The following is a 20,086-nucleotide window of genomic DNA, read 5'->3' as shown; positions in this document are numbered from 1 at the left end:
CTGCCAATCTATCTATCACTGCCAACCTATCTATCACTGCTAATCTACCGCTGCTAATCTATCGCTGCCAACCTACCTACCGCTGCCAATCTACCTACCACTGCCAACCTATCTATCACTGCTAATCTACCGCTGCTAATCTACCTACCGCTGCCAATCTACCTACCACTGCCAACCTATCTATCACTGCTAATCTATCGCTGCTAATCTATCGCTGCTAATCTATCGCTGCTAATCTATCACTGCTAATCTATCACTGCTAATCTATCGCTGCTAATCTATCGCTGCTAATCTATCGCTGCTAATCTATCACTGCTAATCTATCGCTGCCAACCTACCTACCACTGCCAACCTACCTACCGCTGCCAACCTATCTATCGCTGCCAATCTATATAGGGTAAATCATGGTCCCATTTTACAAAATGGGACCAAATGGGATCAGAATCACTAATTTATTAGTAAAACATGATCTGAGACTAGATTTATAATATAAACAGTGTAAAGTGACTAATTTGCTAAACACTATATGGGACCAGGACTAAGATATCTAATAATGGAACTGAGGAAAAATTTGGTCCCAGTCCCATGCATGGTCACACAGCCAGTCTATTCCGACAGCATATTACAAAACAGAAATGATATATGTGGATTTGATGATAAAGATAAGAAAAATGTGTATTCAAATCATATTTGAATGATTCTAGAGATACATCGATATTTAAGCTATTTTTGCGATGTTTTGCTACTAATTTTCAATACAGGGATGGAAAATTATGTTTATACAGGCTTTACATCCACCACAATGTTTTAATAAAAACTGCATCTGCCACTTGCTATCTTATCTGGTAATATGCACCGCTCACAACCCATATCTCTACATGTTGTATGCCCAGTACAGTGAACATCAGCACAAGGTATAATCCGATGTAGTAATGAATGATGTCTTATTGGAGAAAATATGCTTTGACTCTTCTGTAAAAGTGGGAGAGGATAAAGATCTGTAGATGGATGCCAAATTACCTTCTCTTCAACCTCAAAGCCATCAATATTATTCCATATATTTAATAAATGATTGTTAATATCTTTTGAATACAAGCTAGCAATAGCTCTCAAATGACTATTATTTAATCTTCTATAGTCAAGAACATTGCCAGTTTCATCAAATGACCGCAATATACCATCATCAGCTAGATGTAAAATCCCATTGGTATCAGTTTCCACACTGGAAAGCATATCATATACATCTCTTTTAATAATCCTGTTTAACTCTGCTGCAATGGTTAGAATATAAATTACTAGCATATTTGAAATGAATATAGAAAATTATGAAAGCATGAATGAAAAAGAATGAAAGAAAAGGGGGAAAAAGCAGAAATGCTCATACCTGATGATAAAGTAGTATTGCCGGTTGCCGGAACTGAGCATACAGCAATTATAAGCAGATTGAAAATGGTTGAAAGAACTGAACTCATGATAACTGAAAAACATGTGCATTTAACCGCACATTGATTTATCTATTTAAAGCGGGATAGCAAGAGTTAACTGCACGTTTAAATGTCTCGCCTGGTATTCGTTTGGCCTACGTGGTCAAAATCTCAGGATAATTAACAGCGTGACGAGAAGGCCCACTAATTACACTGACTTTGCAGCAAGTGGGACCTTGCTGCTGATTTAGAAGGGGATTTGTAGGCGGATAACGTTTTTGTGTTCATTGTTAACTATCTAAGCGAAAGCAACGCAATATGTTGGGTGTTACGTGTTGGAGTAGCCGTAGTAATGCCTCGGAATTTCTTGAAACTCTATGAGAATAGAGCTATATATGGTAATTGAAGTTATAAAGATGATATAGAGGTAAGACAGAAATAACTACGTTGTAGAGATGATTAAACAGTTAAATAGATAGAAATCACTACTGATATATATATATTATAACAATAATTTTAAAGCCCTTTTCTGCCATCAAGAGGTATCGTAATTGCACTGTCTTGCACTATACCTAACGTGATCACCCATCTAACGATCGCTCCCACCTAACGATCACCAATTTACGATTCGACAAGTTGATTAATTTCTACGATATCTCAACAATGCAATCAGATATTAAATGTTAAAAGTATATAAAAATACACCATAAAAATAATAGTCAATATAGTGTACATCTGCTGAGTTTGATATTCCACTCAGAATATACAATTTGCTGTTCAGTAGTACTGAAGTTAGTAAGACAGTTGTATTAATTCCAGTGGCGCTTTCAATCAGATACTTGTGGCATTATAAGTGTATGATAGCATCAGTCAAAATTTTTGAAACCGGTCTCTGTATTCCTAGTAGAAATGTCGATCCCTCAGTGTGGTGCCATCCATCTTCTCCTATGCCTTGCATAGATGTTACACAAACACAGAACGGCATGATTACCTTGCTGGAGTTTTCAACAGATCATCCCTTATGGATGGATGGGGGTAGAAATAAAGGGCACTGGGGAAAGCTGCGCACAAAAGGTGAACAAACAGAAACCAAGTCTTATTATCCTCTTCATTGCGAACCCGGACCGGTATATCCGTTGTCTGGAAGATACAGATGTCGTACTGCCCCCTTCTCCGTCAACACAACCATACGGATCACACCTCCAGAGCTACCATCCCATTTTATCGCCTCTTGTAGTGAGTTCTTCACAAACTCGATCCCTTCCTCTTCCGTCATTCCCTCCCGCCAGTTCGCATCGCAGTAGCCGTAGATATACGTTGATCCGGAACCACCAATGGCGTATGATTGCTTGTGCAGGGAACCGCCCAATGGTATCGAGTATACCTGTCCTCCATGTCGTGCGTCGTAACCCGCGATGATGATTCCTGCGCTATATTGCTTAAAGGTACAGTTAGCATTGGTAAGCTATCGTGACATAATATAAGATAAAAGCTGGTGAAGAAGGCGTGGACGGGAAGGTATTCCTTGCCTGAGAATGTCCTTGTTGTCATAACAAAGTTCCTGGAACAACGCAGCGGCAGTTTGGGTTGTTGGGCGCTCTTGGTTGACTACACCGTACATTCCCAGATGGTAACTGACAATGTCGGCAACAGCCTGTGTATCCGCGGCAGATCCTGACCGACAGCACCAAATGGTATCGTGCACCTGTGTTAACTTATCCGTGACTCGATTTGCGATATAAGCTCCTGTGGTCGTCCGACTATCGGCTCCAAGAATAACACCATCTTTGAAATTGATTGCCATGCTTTTCTCGAGATAATATTAGCAATTCAAACTACCATACTGCTATATATAAGTGGGATGGAAGCTTACATTGAGGTGCCAAGGCTATTGTGCGAGTAACGGGTTAGTTGAAAGCAAAGACCAGATAAATAGGCAAAAAGGTGGCATCAGCCCATACTTGACCTCTCCTTTCTTGAGGTGATTCATGTCAATATGGATCCCATCTACGGCATTGTCAGTTCCACAAATAAGACTCATCGTCAATTCCACAACGACTAACCTTCCCCCAAAATTCCAGTAACCCCATGGACAACCATTGCAACGAAGTGACCTAAACTTGACAGGAGCTTGGAGACACGGGAGCTAGGGACAAACAAATTGCTGGGCAACAGGAAATATGCAGCCTGGAAGATAAAGAACGAGCTCGTTCAAATACGGAGGAAGTGGTTGAAATGAAGTGGTTGGCTGACTCTAGGTGTCTTGATGTTGGATGATAGGATGATGATTGAGGCAGCCAGTCTACGAAATTATTAGCGCCGGCAATTCTAAGCCAGTTATTGGTCACTGCGCTTACGGGTTGTTTATCTCAGTTGATTTTGTCCCTTGGAACCGAAGCCAATTTATTCGCCGTTTCAATTTTCGTGTAGTTACATCCACTTGATTCCGTCTCTTTCCCCCATAACAATGCCTTGCTGCATCTTTGGGTGATTCCCGGTCCGTGCTAATATTTCTTCTACCCAGCGCCCCCAGGGGGGGTCCTCCGCATCGCCTTTGACACTGGCTTATCACAGACCCCACTCACCAAATAGTTGACCAGCTCAACTTTTAACAATTTTACAATCTCCCTGTAGGGACCGAGCAATATGGCTGACTCTCCACCACCACCCTCAACCTGGAATTTTACTACTATGGCTGGGAATGTGGTACAGTTTCTCAGACTTCCAGTGCTGGCATCGTCGGGTTTGGCCATTATCGCAAGTGGTATGCTCTATTTCAAGCAAAAGTAAGTCGCCGACATGTATCGACATTACCAATTTCATCTCAATTGACATTTTTTTTGTTATCAAGTGAAATAATTTACCCTCGTAACGTGCCTATTGGGTCCCGTACTGAGGTCCCCAAACCATCGGATTTTGGGATGAACGACTATGAGGACCTTCGAATCCCGACTCCTGATGGAGAATCTCTCGCTGCGCTGTTTATCCGCCCATCTCATACGCGACATTCCAAGCCTAAAATCACCGTTCTCATGTTTCACGGTAATGCAGGAAATATCGGCCACCGTCTTCCCATTGCACAGGCCTTAGAACAGACCCTCAACTGTAATATTTTGATGCTCGAATATCGCGGCTATGGCCAGTCTACAGGCACTCCCGATGAACAGGGCTTAAAAATTGACGCCCAAACCGGTTTGGATTACATTCGCCGGCGCGCGGAGACAAGCGATACAAAAGTTCTGGTGTACGGTCAGAGTATTGGTGGTGCAGTCGCGATTGATTTGACTGCAAAAAGCCAGCAGCGAGGCGACGTAGCAGGATTGATACTGGAGAATACGTTCTTGAGTGTTCGAAAGATGATTCCAAGGTATGACGGCCATAGTGCTGGTTCATTTAATGTTTTTTACTTACTTGCTTAGTTGCTTCTTTACTTGTTTACTTTATTTTCGATTGTCAGCAGTCTTCAAGGCTAATAAATTACACCCGTTCTCCAGTGTCTTCCCCGCTGCCAAGTACGTTGTTCGTCTTTGTCACCAATACTGGGCTAGCGAGGATACATTACCCAAAATTACACAGGTCCCAATTCTGTTCCTGAGTGGGCTAAAAGATGAAATTGTCCCGTACGTACTTTATTTCCATGTTTCTGTCTATGAGACTCACTATGCTAATATATAGTCGGCCCCTTAGCCCCAGCCATATGGCCCAACTTTTTTCAATCTGCAAATCTAGCACCAAAGTTTGGCGAACTTTCCCAAATGGTCAACACAATGATACCGTTGCTGAACCAGGGTACTTTGACCATATTTATTCATTTGTCGTGGACCACGTTCTAGACGACTGAGCCATCTTTCACTCGTTTTAATGACCTGTTATTACAAAGTTATGGGCATCGCGGAATAAAAAAGGTTAAAATAACCCCCCGACTTGGACAGCGGAAGCAAATTGTCCTCTTAAAACAAGGTGTAAGACCATGTCGCACGAGAAGATATATCGCTACTTATCAGGGTGGGCTATGAAACATGGGAATGCGATATCCTCGTGTAAACGCTGTTGGATCCCTCCTCTATCCAACTCCTTTTCTGATTCCCAGCATCCATCTCCGGGACATTCAAAAATACCTCGCCGCAATAATGGTATATATCGTTTCTTGATCCCAAACTTCTTTTCCCCCAATTGCGTCCAATTATTTGGATGCGTCTTCACATCTACCTCCGAGATACCCTTGATATAATTTTGATATTTTTAACTCCTGAACAACTGAAAACAATGACTTTTCTAAGAGGTCGCTTATTGTGTTAGTTTTCTATGGTTTCCTGTGTGGGCACTGAACCTATCTTCCATAAAGGTAGCAAGGTACATTTTATATACCAACACGAGGCCTGCACTACTTTCATTCCGCCGTCCTATTTAAAAATATGGCAGGGCTGATTTTGGCCTAACTCAATGCCAATGGATCGAGAACTGCAGTGAAGACACCTTGTGATGACACCTTTAACAATGCGATAATCATACGTGGGTTTACAGGGAGTTTCTGCCTTGGAACCTGAAATATTTTTGCACACCAAGTAGCAAAATAGCGGGGAAAAATATCACCTCTTCCTCTTTATCGTACACAACTCTATATAAAAATGCAAATTGCAAACGACTGATTAGATCCTCTCGGCCTCTTCCATCAAATCTTCCAAGTTGAATCCATTAACATCGCCTTGGGTAAACTTCCTCACTAACTCTGCCTTCTTCCCCGCCTGATTACCCCCCACGCCCCAGTCATAAAATCGTTGCAACCACATCACCAATAACTTTGCCTCATCCACAGACACACCACGATCCGGGACCACGCTCCCATTCATAAGAACCAAGCCTGACTTGTCCGCGAGGTCGAGGTGGTGTGTGATGATCGTGTGTGGTTGAGAATACGCACCGTGAAGTTTGTACGAGGCTAGGTGAGTGAAAAGCACTGTGGCTGTATGGGTATTTAGTGTGGGTTTGGATTCGATCCCTACAGCTACAGGAGTAGATGTTGTAGCACCAGCAGGAGGATGGAACGCCCATTGCAAGAAATGAATATCTGCTCTTGTGCATACTGATTGAGCCGAGGCTGCTGCAGCCTCGGCCTTCACCCCTTCGGGCTGGCTGCTTTCCTCCGTCCTAGGGAGTGGCAAAACAAATTGTGGATTTTGCCTGGCCGTGGCAACCATACGCAAGTATGTATCGATTGGGATCGTAGCACAAATAGATTGTGGATTAGAAGCATGCCTCAAGCGCCAGAGAGTTGCTATTTCTTTTGCAGGAAGTGTGAGGATCTTGGGAATGTCAAAATAGGAGGACAAAGCTTTTATTCCGGGGGTTTGGCTTTTCGAAGCTGATGGAACTATATGAGAGGTGCCAGGGAGATGCGCTGCAGGTCTTGGGCTAACATTTGAGCTCTGATATTCTGGGATGCTCTCTGCTTTCATGTCAAGGTCCTTCTTATCCCGGTAGGCCTCCTTAAGAGAAGAAATCGAAGTGAAACCCTCTCTTCAACGCCGGATTCATTGTAAGCAGTCGTACACACACGCTAGAATACCGCACCCGCTGTGATATAAATGGCTTACTGTTTGGCTTTGCAATCTAACTTGTCCCTGTATCTCTCGAGCACATGCTTTGGATCATGGTGTGTCGTCAAACACCTCACGTCATGGACTTGGGCCCATCGCCACTGGTTGTGCGGGAGCAACGGGCCCCCACTGCGTATGATGTGTCTAACAGCTGCAGCTCGAAGCGAAGTCATACCAATGGACGATACGGGGATTTGATTGGGAAAGAAGCGCTGTTGCTTCCAAGAGCAAAAACAGAGGCCTTTGATTGCCAAGCTCCGCCAATAACTTTGACAGGCCCATTTTTGCCTATTGCTCGCTAGAATTCCACGTGACTACACCTATTTAAGCGGTGCTGCGCCCGGTGTAGAGTCAATGAATTGTTGGGGGTTTGGATTGGTTCGTCCCCTCTACCATGCACATACATGTACTTACTACCAGCATGGCGCTGGTGGTGATCGAGCTCTGTGAATCAACTTTCCACCCCCCTCATTTATTTATTTTTTTTAGCTGTTTTCTCGAAAACGGAGATGATGAATACGATACTTGCACTTGTGCTTGGCTTTATTCGTTCGGTTGCTCCGTGAAGTCTAGAAGCACGTGTGCGTTTTCTATGCGCACCCTCATAAGCTCGCCTTTGCCTTGTGAGCGAAAAAGTAAGTGGACTTTTTGGTATGTTTTCAGCCAAATTGTCTGTGGCACTGGACTCCTGCTTCTGTTCAGGTCGTTTGCTGCCACATAACGGCGTCTGGGGTGCTGCATTTGCTTTCTTTTCGTAAGTCACTTCCTCGCGGAAGATTTGATCATCCGCGATCAGTGATGGATGTGCTGAACCCTGGGTAGCTCTATTAAACAAACATTTGGATATCCTGACCCAGGGGATTTCCACTGCGAGATTGCGCAAGCTGCCTCCTTGAAGATGCCTACCACGTCAACTGGTATGAGGCACGGCAAGAGAGATTTGCGGAGACCATCCCCTCTAGACTCTAGGCTCTATACGGGCTCACTGGGTCAGATGTTTGTTGACTGTCTGTTTCATCGCGAGGGCGTTAGTCACTGCCAGACGACTAGGACCACTAATGATCAGATATGCCACAATATATCAGCTTTTATCCGGATCATTTGGGAGCGTACTCAGGCGTGTCGATGCCGAGTCTGGTTGCTTGATGGCTGCCAAAATACTTCGTCAACCGGTAGATAGATCCAAGCAAGAATTGTGATGTACTCCTCGCTGAAGCGCAAGGTGTAAGCAATTTCCAATCTTAACCATGAAGAGTGCTAATCATGAATGATGTAGCCGAGATATTTTTATTAATTTAACCTCACATTATCAAGCCTTCCTAGGGTCAACTAGAGTGATGGAAAGGTGGAGATATTCCCGAGCCTAAAGGAATGATCATTGGAGCTTCTATGTTGTGTTGAAAATGACAGGAAATCATGATTTAAACTCAAACTTATCACCTGAGTAGACTTTGGAAAACGCGATAAAAGAGGAAGAGATAGATCCAAGTGAGTCTATCATACAAAAGGAAAAGAAGAAAGGAAAGGAAAAGAGTTAATAAAATAGAAATATTACAAGTTGCAAGTTGAATACATAAGATACTAAGGAGATATAGATGTTGAAAAGGTGTGTAGGAAAGGAGGAATTTGAAAAGGGCCAGGAGTGCGGAAAAAAGAAAAATATCAACGTTCAAGATTGCCCAACTTGCAGTGATCAGAAAAAGTTTGAGTCTCCTTTACCTTCCTGAAAAAATAGGGGTAGTGCAATTAATAATAAACAATAGTGGTTCCTCAATAAACAAAATCGGTCAATTGAAGGGGAGGAGCCACGGTCAAGGAACACTCACACTCACGGCGAACGTTAATACGATTAGCTCCGCAATATATATATATGTAGATGCTGGTATAAGAATCAACTATGGAATAGGGATGACGAAGAATTAGTGCAAAGGATAGCCGGAAGTATCCTTCGTGTTTTCAAGCACATTATTTAGCTGCAGATACTAGTATCGACACAAAAAATAAATTGTGGTATCATGAATCATAAAAGAATGGCGTAATCCAAACGTCCAAAGCAAAGGGGGAATGGATTCTAGCTGAAAAGTTAATACAACGGGAGGGCATTAAACTAGGTAATGAAACTCAAGAGTCGACGGGCGCGGGGGAAACAGTGGTAAGGGGCTGCAGAACAAAAGGCAGCACGACGAATAATTCCGGAGGCGAGGATGTGGCTCATAGCTACATATGAACCGGTGGCTGGCTTAGAACGCTAAGGAAGGCTCATTTCCTTTGCGCAACCCGAACCATTCCCATAAACGCGTCCTCGTCGCCAGCATTATTAAGTATCCAATATCCGCCCAGCTCATTGCCAACACTGTTATTGCCGTTGCCACCGTCACCGTTCCCATCGACCTCAGCATGATTCAATTCAACAGAATTAACTCTTCCAGCCCTCTCAACATGCTTAGAGCCCCATCCCAAAAGTCTTATGCAGGTTCTTTGGCCCTCATCGTCAGGCAATATATTCAAGATAGTAGTCTCCAGACACCCAACAATGGTAACAGCGGCACGAATAATAATCCGATCACCCTCAAAGACCCAGCAGTCCCATACACGGCTCAGGCGTTCGAGGTCTAGGCCATTTGTGACGAGGGTCTGGAACATGGGGCCCCAGATTTGTTCATCAGATAGGTACATATTCTCATACAGATGATTGGATACGCGTGGATACTTCAGGCGCAAAGTTGTCGACGCCAAAGAATAAGCCCGGGACGTGGCACCGGGATCTGCGGTTAGGAATGCTAGTGGCAAGGGTTTATTGAGGGCATTGGCCAGTGTCTGAAATGCCGCAGCAGGCGTTGGGAGATTGAGTAGCAAAAGAGCTGCGATAGTCTAAACGAAGTGTTAAGATCACTTGTTTCTAATTTTTGAAATATAATAGTAGCTTGGTTGTTTAACTTACATGGATGCCGTACAGATAGCCAACGTCACTTCTGTACATCGAATAAGCATCGAGAACATTAATCAGATTTTCCCGTAGTGGGCCATCTTCACCAAATAAATGAAGGTCCGGGAATACTGTAGACGCATCCCTCCGAATGGCCGCGAACCACTCTTTCATCCTCTCATTCGTATCATTTGCATTGTCATCTATAGTGATTTGAATATCCTTAGCCCTTTCGAGAGCCTTTACATAAGTCTCCTCTGTCAGCGCCAGTTCATTTCCCAGAGCACGTTGCCAGACTGCTCCTCGTGAACGTGGAGTAATGCCACGCCACCAGAGCTCCCTGGTGCGATGTTCAGATATGACGCGGTCCCAATCAGGGAAGACGTAGTCATCCCAGATGCGCTGCAGCATCTTACGAGTGTCATCTTTTTTACACAGGGCAGAGGCAGCTTCCGCAGCTTTACGCTTGTCTATGATATATCAAAACTCAGCCAGATATTCTAGGTGAACGGGAAAAGGAGGAGCACATACCCGCTTCACGTGAGAGTTCCATCATACGTTTGTACTCCAACAAGTGCTTCCTTTCCTCCCTTGGGTCCTTGGGAGGAAGCCAACTTGGCCGGGTTCGCGACAAGACCTTCTCTTTCTCTTTGCTAATTGGGAGAGGATCAATCATAATATTTGACTTCTGTAAAGGTGGAAGCTGGATCATTCCATTTGATGCGCGTTTTCCATCCTCCGACCTGGATCTGGTGGATGACTTTCCGCTCTGGAGGCGTTCTTCGCGCTTCTGGATCGCAGCATCAGCGTGGAACTCCAGCGCTTCCGTCAATATTTTGGCTTCCTCAGAAAGCTCAGACATGACCAGATTCCAAGAGTTGATGCGCGGGGAACGAGGTACCGGCTGCGTTCGAGGAGGACCTAGAGAACTGGCTCTTGGCAGTTTATGACTTTTAAGTCTAGCAGAGGTTGGTGGTGAAGTTGTTGGAGGAGCTGATAATGGAGGAGCCGACGTCGAATGGGACAGTGGAATCGGCCGAGGACCGGGACTCCTTCGATCAGGGCTAGGACGTCTGCCTCCATGTCGCTCGTGGGGAGGTCTCGGAGAGATAGGAACGTTCCATAAGGTTGCACCTTCAGGAAGTTCTTCATCTGAATCGTGGTATTCATCCTCCAACTCTTCTACAGTCTTTCTGTGTCGTTGTTGAGCCGTGGAATGTGTGAAAGATCGGGACGTAGGAAGCCGGGGCCTCGGTGGCAATGGTGTACTATTACGTGACGACAATGCAGTAGGTTGCGTGCCGGGAGAAGGGGATCTCGAACGCTGTCGCGGCGATGGGTGGAGATGTAGCGAAGGGGATGAAAAACTAGAGATAACTCTTCGCGATGCACTCCGGGATCGTGGGAGAGCGAGAGACTGCGATACTTCTGTAACCTGAACATGACCCTGCAGCTTAGGGCTATTCTTTCTGTTGGCAGACACTGTCAAATCCCTCGTTGTTGTCGCCATGGGCGCAGTACGAGACCTTATGCCGGTGGGTACGAGGCGACGGTTTGACCTCAGAGCAGACTTGTCCTGTGGGAAGTGACGTGGATCAATATACCGGTCCTCCAAACCTATATCCTCAAAATTGGAAATATCGGCCAGGATGTCGTCGGGACCCGAATTTTGGGAAGAGGAGCGGAACGACGAGGATTTGGAGGATTTGGAGCCAGACAACTCAGGAGGAGAGTCGGGGGCTACAGATATGGTCGTCATTTCATTATTCTGGTCGGGGGTCAAACATAGAGCCCATAGAAAAATGGAAATTTAATGTGAGCCCGTTCGTTGATCGGGTCGTGATCCCTTAACCGTGACCCTAAGTGTCTCTTCCTGATTTCGTTCTTTGGTAATATTCGTCCTCCTTGCGCTGTACTTTCCAAACGCCTGTTTACCGCCAATACGACAAATTCCCAGGCAGATATTAAAGACGCGACAATCACCAAAACCGGAAAAGAAAAAATAAAACACCAAACCAACAATATGACAAGCTGCACCAATTTTCAGAGATAAAAATGATTGGATTGTACCAGGGATCGAGCGAATGACAGTGGCAATTATCAGAGGAGTGATATTTGCGAGTTCAGGGGGAGAACGAACAACGAAACGTATCAGGGAGGCGTGGATAACGAACGATGGATATAAACAAAAACAAAATGAAAGCGCGGCTTGAATCGAACCATAACATGAAGGCCTCGGGAGAACGAGAGCGATGCCCAAGCCCAAATGACAGAGGGCCGGTAAAGTAGCGAGAGAGACAGACAGAGGAGGTATGGCGGCTCAAGTGAGCGAGAAACCGCAGAGTTGCTCGGCGGCAGGAGAAAACCCGTGATGAAGCTGTGCAGCTCTGGTTTGCCTTTTCGGCACTAGCGTATGAGTTTCAGGTGAGCTGAGGTAAGCAGTAGTATTGGCTGGTCACTAAAGTGGGCAGGACATATACAGAGGCCGCTGCGAAAAGTTTTGTCCCACACTAAGAATTTACACTGAAATATCCTTACTAGTATATGGAATCTCCAGGCCACACCACCTGGGATTTAGGCAGTGAGCTAGTGGGCAAGCTAGAAGGATTGGCCTCTATAAGCCCCCCTGTGACTCCCTATCCTTCTCATTAAGAGATGGAACAGCAATACTTAACGTCGGTATCAGTATTCCAGCTCAAATTATTAGCGCAAGTCAAAACTTTTCGCAGGAGCCTCTGTACAGTTGAACATGGTTAATTTTTCGGGCTGGAATAACCTTCAACGTGGTTTTGGCCACAAACCATGTCAACCCCCCCATTAAAACTACATGCACTAGCCATATCCCCCACACATCACTCACACATCTTCAAATGTGTTGGACACAGTTATTTTATCTTATTTCTCAAAGGTCTATCTCTTAACTGATGTTAGTCACTAATTCTAGCTCATAACTGCTTTTCAGATGCTGAAGTAGGAGGACTAAATGAGAGCTGATTAGTAATATAGAGTGAGAGTGTATGTAGATTTTAGTGAGGGAGTGAAGGGCTGAGCTGCCTGAGCATGGTTTATTTTTCAGACCCACTTTTTTTAAACCATGTTCAACTTTTAATAAACCACATTCAACTGCAACCCAGGAAAGGGAGAAATACCAACCTGGAACAGGGGATTGATAGGTATCCTTATTCGGCAACTTACTGGCTCCAGAGATTACACTCAGGGGTGCCTAACTAATGCTAACGGTGTGGTACCTAGGTATCAATCCTTGATAACACTAGTCTATTATATCCAAGATCCGTTTCGTTTTCACCAAAGAAACGACTTTCGATGGGACATTGAACACACTGATTGCCATTAGCTAGGCGCCCAGCGATGTCCAGATAAAATAATGGCTGAGAAACGAAAACGGCCCACGAAAGATCCCGCTCTGACTGATTTGCAGTCTTCCAAACATGCTAGGGACGACAAGCCTCTGGATGGCTCGATTTACCATCCAGTGCTTTCACTTTACTATTCCCGAGTCGTGACGCTCAGGACTTTCCTCTGCGAGCAGCTGCCACTGTCGTCCAAGTCGCGAAAGAAAAAAGTCGCGTCTCTCGGCCTGGAGAAACGGAATAGCTTCGACCAACCCCCCTATCCCTCCGCTTCCCAGGAAGTTGGCACAAGGTTTAAGACCGATGAGGAAATACAAGACCTTGCCGGCACCCTGGACTCAACGCTGGTGGGTATTTTGAGGGAGCATGACAACACTATCAATGTTTCCCGGCAGAAAGAATTCGCTTCTTTTACTCAATCCCAAGCCCTTTCCTCGCTGGAATGCACTGATGTTGGTGCAACTACATCCCAGCCAGATGTGAGTGACTTCGTGTTTTCTTTGGACAAATACGCCCATTATAGCGTAGCTGAATTCATAGCTGTTTTCTGTGCAGTCAACCATTCTTCAAGAGCATTGGAGATAGTTTAAAAAACTGATAGCGCCATGTGATAACCCCAGATTGTCGACTTCGCCATCCTCACTCTGTTCAATAGCTATCGCGGCTCCTTCTATAGACCGCCGCATTTACTCTGTCATGGTTTCCAGAGAGCATCTAATCAATGCCGCCCAAATCATGAACATGATCCAATGTCTGGCATCCGCGGCATTGTCCCTCAGTATCCAAATAAAAATGTTTCAATACTGAAGAACTCACCCTGGACTGACGTCCTTGACCTCCTCGGGAAAAACTGTGAAGAAATTATGCTTCACTTACTCCTGGACTGCAGCATATTTATCCAGGTAGATGAGAAGAATTGTATCTTTTATCAATTGAGTGGTGAGAACTATCTTCCGTTCTTTGCTCGGCGCCTAGTAATAACTTGCGATCAATCCATTCAGGAATCCCACTATCAGAACTCAGCATTTTAGAATCAGCACCCAATGCCAAACTGTCTCAAAGTGCAGTGGAGAACCCCACAGGAGGTGCAGTAGCAATGACTCCTAAGTCAGCTAATAAAGTCCTTCACACTCCCGCAACTATTACCTTTGTGAGAAGCCGTATGCTGTATGCGCGCCCTGCGTTAAATGCAAAAGGACGAGTCCGATTCGGCCTCAGACATATTCGTAGGTACCATGCATCATTGCATGCTGGTAGCTGTTCTAGTTATGCTAAAGAAAATTAGATGTTTTCAACAGATATCCGCAGAGCAATAACCGGAACCATACCTTGCATATACTGAAATACATTTTTCCACGACAATTCGGTCTTCATAATGTTTTTACTTCTCGTGTGAACCCTAAGGAAACCACCCAACCGTTCAAGGACTATACTCTGCGCGAGGAAGAGATATCATACTTCAGGAACCAAAGGGACACATCTCGGGAGGACCCTGAAAAATCTAGCGAACTTCCAGGCAAAATTCCGAAACGACTGCGTGGTGACCTTGTTGTCCTCATCCAGAACTTGCAAAGGCGCCATCAGCGGTGTCCTTATGTAGAACTTTTACGTTATTACTGCCCTATTGAGGTACAACACCAGCTGCTTCTCCGTTGTCAATTAATGAAAATGGTTGGTTTATCTAATTTCTCCTTTTCCAGAACACCCTTCCTCCGACTCTCGGCTTGGTGGGACCACAATCTAATAGTGCGTCCCGCCAAACAAGACCACCCAGTAAATTCCAAATGACAGACTATGCTACCCCGCATGTTGCGGTATCCGCATTTTGTCGGGGGGTGTTAGCTAAACTCATACCCAATGAACTGTACGGTTGTGGGGTTGATGGAATTAAGAATAGAAATATTATCCTGCGCCACGTCGATACTTTCGTACAGATGCGCAGGTTCGAGAGTTTATCATTGCATGAGGTTTCACAAGGCTTAAAAGTTAGTCAGTTGGTACCTTCAAACACATGTCTCCCGTTTAACACGGAGCAGAATTTCTGTTCGCCTTCAATTGTACCTACAGAGAAAAGAGGCAAAAAACCTTACGCTAACCAATGTGCTACCGTACTATAGATTACTTGTGTCAAATGGCTGCAGCCCGCCTGCCCCAACAGAATTCAGGGTCTCCCGTCCGTCAAGCTTTCGTCTTCAGATATCCGTAAAAGGACTGAGATATATCTTGAATTTGTTTACTATATATTCGACTCCATCCTCATCCCGTTGATTCGCTCAAACTTCTACGTCACGGAATCTGGCGTCCATCGTAATCGTTTGTTCTACTTCCGACATGATATATGGCGGCGGCTTACAGAGCCAACGATTGTACAGCTAAAGCGCTCGACATTCGAGGAGGTCAAAAAAGAAACTGCGGAGCAAATTTTAAGCTCCCGCAATTTGGGTTACAGTCTTCTAAGATTACTACCAAAGTCATCGGGCGCACGGCCAATCGTTAACCTTAGGCGGAGACCTGTCCGAAAATGCGGGTGGGGAGGCTTCAGCGAGCTAGGACCTAGCATTAATTCACTCATGACTCCAGCGTTCAATGTACTCAACTATGAGAAAATGCAGCGTTTGGGCTTACTTGGGGCCACCATGTTCTCTATTGGAGACATCTACTCTCGGTTGAAAGCTTTCAAGCAGAGTAAGGTACCAGCCAATGTGGCAAGGACTAAACCTTTTTATTTTGTGAAATTGGACATCCAATCATGCTTTGATACCATCCCCCAACAACGACTAATTCAATTGACCCAACGGCTAGTTTCTGAGGACGATTATCTAATAACCAAACATGTAGAGATCAGACCCGCAGATGAAGCACCAGCAAATATCCCAGGTTGCCACTACAGGACGAAAGCCAAGCCGGTAAGGAAATTCATATCTAGAGCGGCGGGTTTTACTGATCTCACAAGTCTGTATGATGCTATCGTCGACACAGAGTGTAAAAGAAAACGACATACCATTTTTGTTGGCACCCCGACGTACAAAAAATATCAGAAGAGGGATATCCTTCTCCTTCTCCAACAACACATCCAGAACAACCTAGTGAAGATCGGCAAGAAGTATTTTCGGCAAAGGACCGGGATTCCGCAGGGGTCTATCGTTTCAACATTACTTTGTAACTTTTTGTATGCCGAGTATGAACGGGAAAAGCTCGGGTTCCTGGACCACGACGACACACTCCTTCTTCGCTTCATAGACGACTATCTCCTCATCACGACAAAACCCAGCGTTGCTGTTCAATTCCTGCAAGTGATGCTTAAAGGAAATGAAGACTACGGTATATCTGTAAACCCGGAGAAAATTCTGGTCAATTTTTTGGTCACAATTGACGGACGAAAAGTCCCTCGCCTCGTCGAGGCATCCCAACGCCAGTTCCCATATTGCGGGAATATTATCGATACATATACCCTTTCCCTCACCAAGGATCGCACACCGAAGGATCCTAGCCTTACTACTTCGGATACCATAACAGTTGATGCCACTAAGTCTGCTGGCATCTCCTTTTACCGCAAGGCCCTGAACTCCTTTAAAATCCAGGTCCACGCCATGTTCCTCGACACGAAGCATAACTCGACTTCAATAGTAATGGCAAATCTCTACCATAGTTTCCTCGATTCAGCCATGAAGTTGTATGAGTATTCACGTTCTCTGTGCCAGCGAGGAATTCGAAGATGGGTCAAAACCGCAACGATGTCATCAGCTCTCTTTATGCGGACAATCTCAAACCTCATAGAAGTGGCCGTCCATGTCATACAGTCTCTCAATTCGACTGCTTGCCGGACGAGCTCCGGATTTGATAGCAACATTACAAGATCTCAGATTCAGTGGCTTGCGGCTACAGCGTTCCGGACAGTGCTTGGTCGTAAACAGACCAAGTTCAAGACGACGCTGCGTTGGCTGGATGGGGTGAGTCGAGAATCAAGGCCGATAACTGATGCCGAAGCGGTGAAGCTTCGAAAGGCGGTTAACGGGAGAGGGCCATTTGAATAGCACATCGCCTACACGGGTTTATAATAAATGGCACGTAAGGACGCTCCATATCACAGAAAGTCGGCGTATACGTTTGAAGAACATGATGTCCATTGCTTATTTACTTCTCATTGCCCTATGCATTAATCTCTGTTATCCATATAAGCCTGTTTCCGCACGTTCTGCTGCTCGCTACAGATCATTCCACGCATTCGTCGAATATACCTATTGACAAATGAGCTGTGTATCTGTCAATCTCCTCCGGATTAGAGTCGTATATCCGCTATAAATTTCCATATATAAGCTCTTTGTGACACTCCTCTCAACATACCTTACAAGTAGGTAAGCATTCAATCTTCAATCTTCAAGCATTATACAATTACAAGCAGGACTTTAAGTAGAGAGGCAGGTACTGAGCTCTATATAAAAAGATTCGGCAGATATATTGCACGCTATATTATAGGGATCCGATAGAAATGTCGCAGGTAGATAGGTATGTAGGTAAGTAGACAAAAGGCAAAGAGATTTACATGTAAATTACATCTGAATTAGTAAATCATGATTGGGATTCGGAAAAGTTTTTCAACATCATTCATTTTTTACCCATCATATCTCCACATACGCTTCTCGATAAGATTTGGGAGTTAGTACGGTACAAAGAAAGACAGCAAAGATAACTGAAGGACTTCAAAAATTGTTAGTTTTATGTTGATCCATGGGGCGCATTATCTATGTTATAACACAAAGTCTCGTATAACTCAGTTATTAGTTCCATGTTGATTGCAGGATGAATTGAATAGGGTGAGCAATGGGGAAAGGAGGAGAGTTGAAGTGGTCATAAAACTCGTAGCATCTCTCTTCTCTCTATATATATAATTGAAAAATGAGTTTTTGTGGTTTTTTTTCCTTTGCCTGCAGTGACACGATCTACTAGCTTTATAATCCTTTTGCTTTCAGCTCTTTTGTATTGTGCAATCTTCTCTTTTAGACAGAGTACTAGACGTAGGATCAATAGATCATTATATATAGATAAATCTATATCTATCTTCTCAATCATATCTTCTGCTCTTCTATATTACTAATGATCTTTTATAATGTCAAACATTTATTTTTTGAATTTTTTATCCCTCTATTTCTATCTTGAGCTATTATGAAAACTTTGGCGATGCATATTTACTTAGACATTATAATATAATTGTATAATGAGTATGGTCCTGTATGGATGATGTGGAGAATTCTTAGAGTAGATTCCGTGCTAATGTTAGTGAGATACATAGATCACTCCCGGCCTACCCGCCCGCTCGCCCCCTGTGTGCGATATCTAGCAATGTCAATGACGATGGAATATTATAGAGATGATGTGAGAGCTCTATAAACATAACAGTCTGTTTTCTCCTCTCAAATTATTTCTTACTGTAGTTAATTGCTAATGCTGTTTACAGCTGATTATACTCTTCAATTATTTGTATTCTTTTTTATTGATGTTATTCTCTCAGATTGCATCTGATCTTCTGAATAGCAGTAGATGCACTATATTTACACTTTGGTAACAGATCACAGTTAGCTTGATGAGTGTTCTCAAGAATGAGAAGTAAATATAGTAAGTGAAGAATGTTCTTATATAATAATATTATACAATGATATTTTGAAGATTGGGATTTGAAAGGGCGATGTTTTGCAATTAAGCTTGGGGTTTGGCGGCTCGAGAACTTAAGAAGAGGGCAACTGAAGATCGAAAACGGAGAAAGCCTTTGTAGCTTGTTCCAAGACTCAAAGGAAGGATGGAATGCAGTGTAATATGCCAGGCTCGGATGATGGTTGATGATGGGGCTAGGGCTACCTTGTTATTTCCACGACACAGCTCCCTTTATTTCAAGAAAATATGTTTCTTCTCTCGTGATACCTTGTCTCAGGTATTCGGAACGACGCCAATAATGCCCCATATTCTTTGCATATATGATGTTGAGTACGATAACGATAGCAGAAATACGACGGCTGATATCATGTTCATTTGTTCAAATATCAACGATCATAAGCCATCGCCCATAAGTCACCATTCATCAACATCCCCAATTTGCCGAGCCATCATGACAGGAGGCAACTAAAGTAGGACTACCATTGCCCTTCATAACTACAAGTTGACGAATGTGGCTTGGTGCCGTCCGCTGCGTCCTTACTTGGACGGTTACGCTGCGTGGTGAAGTGGGCTTCGTATGCTACCGAGATTTGGGGGCGGATTTGATTCTTTGTTACGCCTATCCACCAGAGATATTTTTTAGGTTTAGTTAACTCTCATTTTAGCTATGCAGTATCTCTCAATCTGACTCCCGAGGACTGGTTTGGTGTCGAATCGCTTGGGGGTTTTTGTTTTCTTAACCGAATAACAAGTGGGGAAGAACATGCATACATAACAATATATATACATACGTAGTTATAGTTAACATAAAATATCAGTTGAAACAGAGTTGGAGCGAACCACGGTTGCTGAAACCCATAGCTCCGTGTTATCACCCACTGGCAACTAGTTGATATTCATCCTGTGGGCTTCCCTTTCACAAACAACAAAACAGACCATTCTATGGTACGTGTCCAGAGCACAGATATTCATCCAGCTGCCAGCTGGGTTGCAAGCGCCCAAGGCTGTGGAATCCAATTGACCAGTTGCGCCTTAGGGACAGAGTAAATTTATCGATCAACCTTCTACCGCCACCTCCGCCCCAACCAACCTCCACCAACCTCCACCAACCGCCATCAT

The 20,086-nt window shown here is 44.2% G+C and overlaps 5 protein-coding genes across 5 annotated transcripts; 2 read left to right on the top strand and 3 right to left on the bottom strand.

Moving 5' to 3' along the window:
• Positions 1–2,532: 2,532 nt before the first annotated feature.
• On the bottom strand, positions 2,533–3,228 carry HCBG_07647 (proteasome component; the record flags this gene model as incomplete). Its single annotated transcript, XM_045434696.1, has 2 exons — positions 2,533–2,854; positions 2,900–3,228. 2 exons carry the CDS (start codon positions 3,226–3,228, stop codon positions 2,533–2,535), a joined length of 651 nt encoding a protein of 216 aa, XP_045284903.1.
• Positions 3,229–4,065: 837 nt separating this feature from the next.
• Positions 4,066–5,955, top strand: HCBG_07646 (BEM46 family protein; the record flags this gene model as incomplete). Its single annotated transcript, XM_045434695.1, has 4 exons — positions 4,066–4,210; positions 4,276–4,791; positions 4,919–5,044; positions 5,112–5,955. 4 exons carry the CDS (start codon positions 4,071–4,073, stop codon positions 5,263–5,265), a joined length of 936 nt encoding a protein of 311 aa, XP_045284902.1.
• A 118-nt stretch (positions 5,956–6,073) lies between these two features.
• On the bottom strand, positions 6,074–7,194 carry HCBG_07645 (F1 ATPase assembly protein; the record flags this gene model as incomplete). The annotated part of the gene is made up of 2 exons (XM_045434694.1): positions 6,074–6,941; positions 7,019–7,194. 2 exons carry the CDS (start codon positions 7,192–7,194, stop codon positions 6,074–6,076), a joined length of 1,044 nt encoding a protein of 347 aa, XP_045284901.1.
• A 1,875-nt stretch (positions 7,195–9,069) lies between these two features.
• HCBG_07644 (TBC1 domain family member 14) lies at positions 9,070–11,706 on the bottom strand (the record flags this gene model as incomplete). Its single annotated transcript, XM_045434693.1, has 3 exons — positions 9,070–9,892; positions 9,963–10,417; positions 10,479–11,706. 3 exons carry the CDS (start codon positions 11,704–11,706, stop codon positions 9,281–9,283), a joined length of 2,295 nt encoding a protein of 764 aa, XP_045284900.1.
• Positions 11,707–13,332: 1,626 nt separating this feature from the next.
• Positions 13,333–17,352, top strand: HCBG_07643 (telomerase reverse transcriptase; the record flags this gene model as incomplete). Its single annotated transcript, XM_045434692.1, has 6 exons — positions 13,333–13,797; positions 13,939–14,257; positions 14,320–14,544; positions 14,604–14,947; positions 15,019–15,303; positions 15,436–17,352. 6 exons carry the CDS (start codon positions 13,333–13,335, stop codon positions 17,350–17,352), a joined length of 3,555 nt encoding a protein of 1,184 aa, XP_045284899.1.
• Between the last annotated feature and the right edge of the window lie 2,734 nt (positions 17,353–20,086).

Source organism: Histoplasma capsulatum (assembly GCF_000150115.1).
Source record: "Histoplasma capsulatum G186AR genomic scaffold supercont2.12, whole genome shotgun sequence".
In the NCBI taxonomy this organism is placed as follows: domain Eukaryota; kingdom Fungi; phylum Ascomycota; class Eurotiomycetes; order Onygenales; family Ajellomycetaceae; genus Histoplasma; species Histoplasma capsulatum.
The sequence above is the reverse complement of the archived record's forward strand: the minus strand, read 5'-3'. Positions and strand labels throughout refer to the sequence as shown.